Source organism: Aplysia californica, unplaced genomic scaffold (assembly GCF_000002075.1).
Source record: "Aplysia californica isolate F4 #8 unplaced genomic scaffold, AplCal3.0 scaffold00320, whole genome shotgun sequence".
Taxonomy (NCBI): domain Eukaryota; kingdom Metazoa; phylum Mollusca; class Gastropoda; order Aplysiida; family Aplysiidae; genus Aplysia; species Aplysia californica.
Genome location: NW_004797590.1, coordinates 829,778 through 834,496, shown reverse-complemented (window position 1 = coordinate 834,496; position 4,719 = coordinate 829,778). Strand labels below are relative to the sequence as shown.

The window sequence follows — 4,719 nt, the reverse complement described above, 5'->3', positions numbered from 1 at the left end:
GGAGAGAGAGAGAGAGAGAGAGAGAGAGAGAGAGAGGAGGTAGAGATGTTTCTAACTGTGCTTTAGTAGGAAAGAGAAAAGCTATAATTACGGGGCTTGCAGGTGAGTGAGAAAGAAAACATGCGCAAATGTGATAAAGGTAATACACATAAATATAGATGATAATAATGATTTTTCTTTAAAAATCCACCATGCAGCGTGAAAAGTAAACTTAAAAATTTGAATTAAAATGCGAACTTTTAAAGAAAATTCATGACGATAGAGTTGGAAAGAATTCAAATACTCCGGGTAAAAGACACATCATTAATAATCGTCACCCCCCCCCCCCCTAACACACACACAAACACACAACCTTTGTGGTATGTGCTATGATCAGAGACGACAGGCTGTGTGAGCTTTATGTCATTTTCGGTTTGTTGTTGTCTCTCTGTGGTCACACGTAAACGAGGTGAGAGTCCAAACTTCCAACATTTTAATAATTAGGACGTGTTTCCGATTTGAAGAGGTAAAGTGCAGAGCAACCAACGTGGAAAACCAACAGACTTCACTTGGATTCGAACCAAATACGTGTACATCATAGCCGAGTCTCTTGCCACGTGAATCCACATTATTTTTTTGATAATGAGTTAGAAATCAGGGTTCAAAAATAAAAGTAAAATACGAGTACAATAAACAAGCAGGCCATGTACTCATCACGAACAGTGACGGACTTAACGGTTGACCTCTTCAGATCCTCTAATGGTTTTTTGAAATTGCAGAGCCCTCTGGGCCTCCCCTGAACCAGGAAACATGAATTGAGTTCATCTCGTCACTTTTATTCAAAACTAAATCAAGCCAACAACCTAATGGGGGAATAACTCGACCTCTCCCCTGAGGATAACTCTACTCTTACTACTTCCCACCAATCTCTTCTCTCTGATGGCCACACACCTTCTAATCTATATCACAGTCAAACGAAACCACAAAACAGTATCACATAGTACAGAATAGTACCACATAGAACAGAATGAAATGTATTTGTCCTCGAAATTACGAGGAAATGTTGATGGAAAGGGTGCCATTGGTGATTGTATTGATAAGCTAATGTAGCGTGTTATTTTGCCCGATACTTTACACGTTTCTGTTGGGGAGAGGGCTAGAGTTGTAAGTTTTGTTTGAAATGAGGCTGGTTCGTTTTAATTAAAAATGATTTTCGGAAAATAATGAGAATATTAACACACATTATCTGCGTGACTTGTCAAATGGTTGAATCGTTATTCTTCCACAGCAGGATGTAGCGTACAACAATTTCATCTCCTCTGTTCTGTACATGCGTTATTCTATACAGGCGTTGTTCTATACAGGCGTTTTTCAACCACTCTGCTCTATACAAGCGTTGTTCTACACAGGCGTTTTTCAACCACTCCGTTCTATACAGGCGTTGTTCTACACAGGCGTTTTTCAACCACTCTGTTCTATACAGGCGTTTTTCGTCCATAGCAGGGTGTATCCCTCCAACAACAACATCTACTCGGTTCTATCTGCTGTTATCAGAGTCCAGGTTTTACTCATTAACCTTCTTTATGGCCTTGCTCTTCAATTCGTTGTTGCTCGCAGAAATTATGAAGGCTCATTATACTATTGATATATTTTATGATTTGACATTACGCGATGAGAGTAGACAAGAACAAGAATAGTCAGCTTTCTGTCAGAACTGTTTTCTCTAACCCTGTCACATGTACAGTTTATCATTATCGACTTCATCTGCTCTCGTTTGTTCGAATTGGATCGTTTAATCTTTTGGTCCAATTAGTCGAACAGGTGTGCAGCTGTTTTTTTTCCAATTTCCTCTGTAATATATGACGGACGCCATATTGCAGTGTTTTTTTATCAGGATGTAAAACGAGTAAAAATAGACCTCTGGGAGTTTGGTTGAGTTTCCCATTTCATACATAGCAACACGTTGTTTTCTTTTTCTTCTCTGACTTCTGATTTAACTGGCGTCCTATTTCTGAAAACTTTTGCTCGGAAGGAGAAATAAATAAATAAATAGATAGATAGATAGATAGATAGATAGATAGATAGATAGATAGATAGATAGAGATAAATAAAATAGAGAGATAGACAGAGAAACAGAAGCAGTGAAAAAGAGAGAGAGATAGATAGATAGAGGGAGAAAGAGAAAGAAGAGAGAAAGAAGAAAGAGAAACAGAGAAAGAAAAAGACACAGAAAGAAAAGAGAGAGGCAAAGAGAACAACAGAAAGAAAAAGAGAGACAAAGAGAACGAGAGACAGAGAGACGTGGAGAAGAAATTAATTAATCAAAGGAAGGAAGGAAGAGAAAAAGTATTGACCTTGCTGGACCGAGCCCCTTCTCCCCACCCCCCCTACCAACCATAAAATCGCCCACGTCTTCCCCCTCATCATTTCTTCTCAGCCCCCAGGGTACCCTCAGGGCGCCAGCAGAGTCTCTAATGTCTACAGTATTTTACGTCCCGAGTGGTGCCCCATTCTGTAACTAGTGAGATATCGCCAAACCTTCCGCCATACTTACTCATGGGTGGTCAGCAGGTGCTCTGGTGTGGTTTGCCCAAGGAGCTTACTTTTAATCTGCTTGGGTTTTCCCCCTTCTTTCCTATCAAGCATCTATCGTTCTTATCTCTCCTTTCCCCCCTATCTAACACCTATCGTCCTTACCACTCCCCCTTCTTTCTTATCAAACATATATTGCAAGTATCTCGCTTACTTCTTTCCCGTCAAACCTTCATTGTCCTTATCTCTCCCCCTTCTTGCCTGTCAAACCTTCATTGTCCTTATCTCTCCCCCTTCTTGCCTGTCAAACATATAATATCATCCTTTTCACTCCTCCTTCTTGACTATTGAACATAATAATACTCGTACAGCGTCCTTATCGCAACTATTTCTTTTCTATCAAACATATATAGTCCTTATCTCTCCACATTTCTTTCTATCAAACATCTATCGCCCTTATCTCTCCTCCTCTTTTCCCATCAAACATAATATATAGTCCTTATCTCTCCACATTTCTTTCTATCAAACATCTATCGCCCTTATCTCTCCTCCTCTTTTCCCATCAAACATAATATATAGTCCTTATCTCTCCACCTTCTTTTCTATCAAACATCTTTCGTCCTTATCTCTCCTCCTCTTTTCTATCAAACATATATAGTCTTTATCTCTCCACCTTCTTTTTTATCAAACATCTTTCGTCCTTATCTCTCCTATTTTTTCCCATCAAACATATATTATAGTCATTATCTCTCTCCTTTTTTCTATCAAGCATCGAACGTCCTTACCTCTTGGGGTGGGGGGGGGGGGGATATGGACGAGAGATGTTTGGTAGGAAAAAAGGAGCAAACCAAACCAGAGCACCCGCCAACCACCCACAGGGAAGCATTTGCTTATGGCCAAGGTAGTATGACCCATAGACCAGCCTGACACGTTCATGGCGAAATACCGCCGTTTTGTTACTGTTTCATCATAAACAACATGCCAAGTACTCTGTCTCCGATCTCATGATGTGTGATGAGAAGGAAATCTCACAACAAGGTTATTTAGGAAAGAATTGCATTCAGTAGAGAAAATTTACAAGTACATAATACAAAATAGTCACAAAATATGCAGAGCAAAAGGATGGCAAAAAAAAGAAACGACGAGGTAACAAATAACATTAAAAAACCAGATCGATGAATATTTCACAACTTTTAAAATGCTTTTATAAACCTATGAATGCAACATCTATAGATGATATCCGTTTGTGTTTGTATGTTTAAAAAAAAAAACCCAACATTTATACGAAGAGTTCACGATGTTGAATAGTTATAGCTAAAAGAGAAAAGAAAACACGAGTATAAAAAGAGATAAAAACTTTTAAAAGGACGCTTCATTCTCATGAGGTTCTAGCACCTTATCGGGATTTAAGCGGTATTGTACCAAAGTATGGATTCAATATGTGTGTTTTCTTGGAAAGGGAAAGGCTTGGGGAAGGGGGGGTGGCATTGAAGTCATAAGAATTAAATACATGTATGTAGCTAAAGACAGGCCCGCAAAGGAAAGAAAAAATGTAAAATGCGTTAAAAGAGAAGTGCCCCTTGTTCCAGACATGAATGCAAAATGCAAAAGAGAAAAATGACATCAAGTTTCATGCTAAGAAATTATCCACACAGAAGTATGAAAAAACTGTAGTACAATGTACCACCCCTTGAGGTTACGTTAAAGGCGAACTCAACACATACATAATTTTAGCCACACACACATACACACAGAGAAAAAAAAGAACCGCTTTCTACGAAAGATATGGATAATAAATGACACTTAAGATAAGTCAAACCACAACATACGTCTAATAAAATATGTCAATTTGGCGAGAATCCTACCGTTGTACCAACTTCTCCCCAATAAATGTGACAATCAAAACACATCCCACAAAATCACACGCAAGCTTTCCATACACTATGTTAGAATTACATCCTGAAAGTTCTGAGAATAAAATAAATCTTCTACACTACAGTCGCATCCCACAATACGAGACCTATTTGCGTATGGTTAACAGTAACGACGACCTATTTGTATAAGTTTTACAGTAAGAATAGATACCTGTCGTTCCTGTGACTGTCCGAGCTGAAAGGACATATTGGAAAGTGCATGATACACACAGTAGAAGAACAGACTGAGACCTTCACAGATCCATACATTGCTAGAAAAATATCATGACCCACG

At 38.8% G+C, this 4,719-nt stretch overlaps 1 protein-coding gene across 1 annotated transcript in view; it reads right to left on the bottom strand.

Moving 5' to 3' along the window:
- The window catches only part of LOC101849139, a gene marked incomplete at its 3' end in the record, with an annotated part of 42,080 nt that overhangs the window by 3,552 nt on the left and 33,809 nt on the right, over window positions 1-4,719 (bottom strand). The window contains 1 exon segment of the mRNA XM_013084826.2: window positions 4,597-4,620. Coding sequence (XP_012940280.1) covers window positions 4,597-4,620 — 24 coding nt within the window.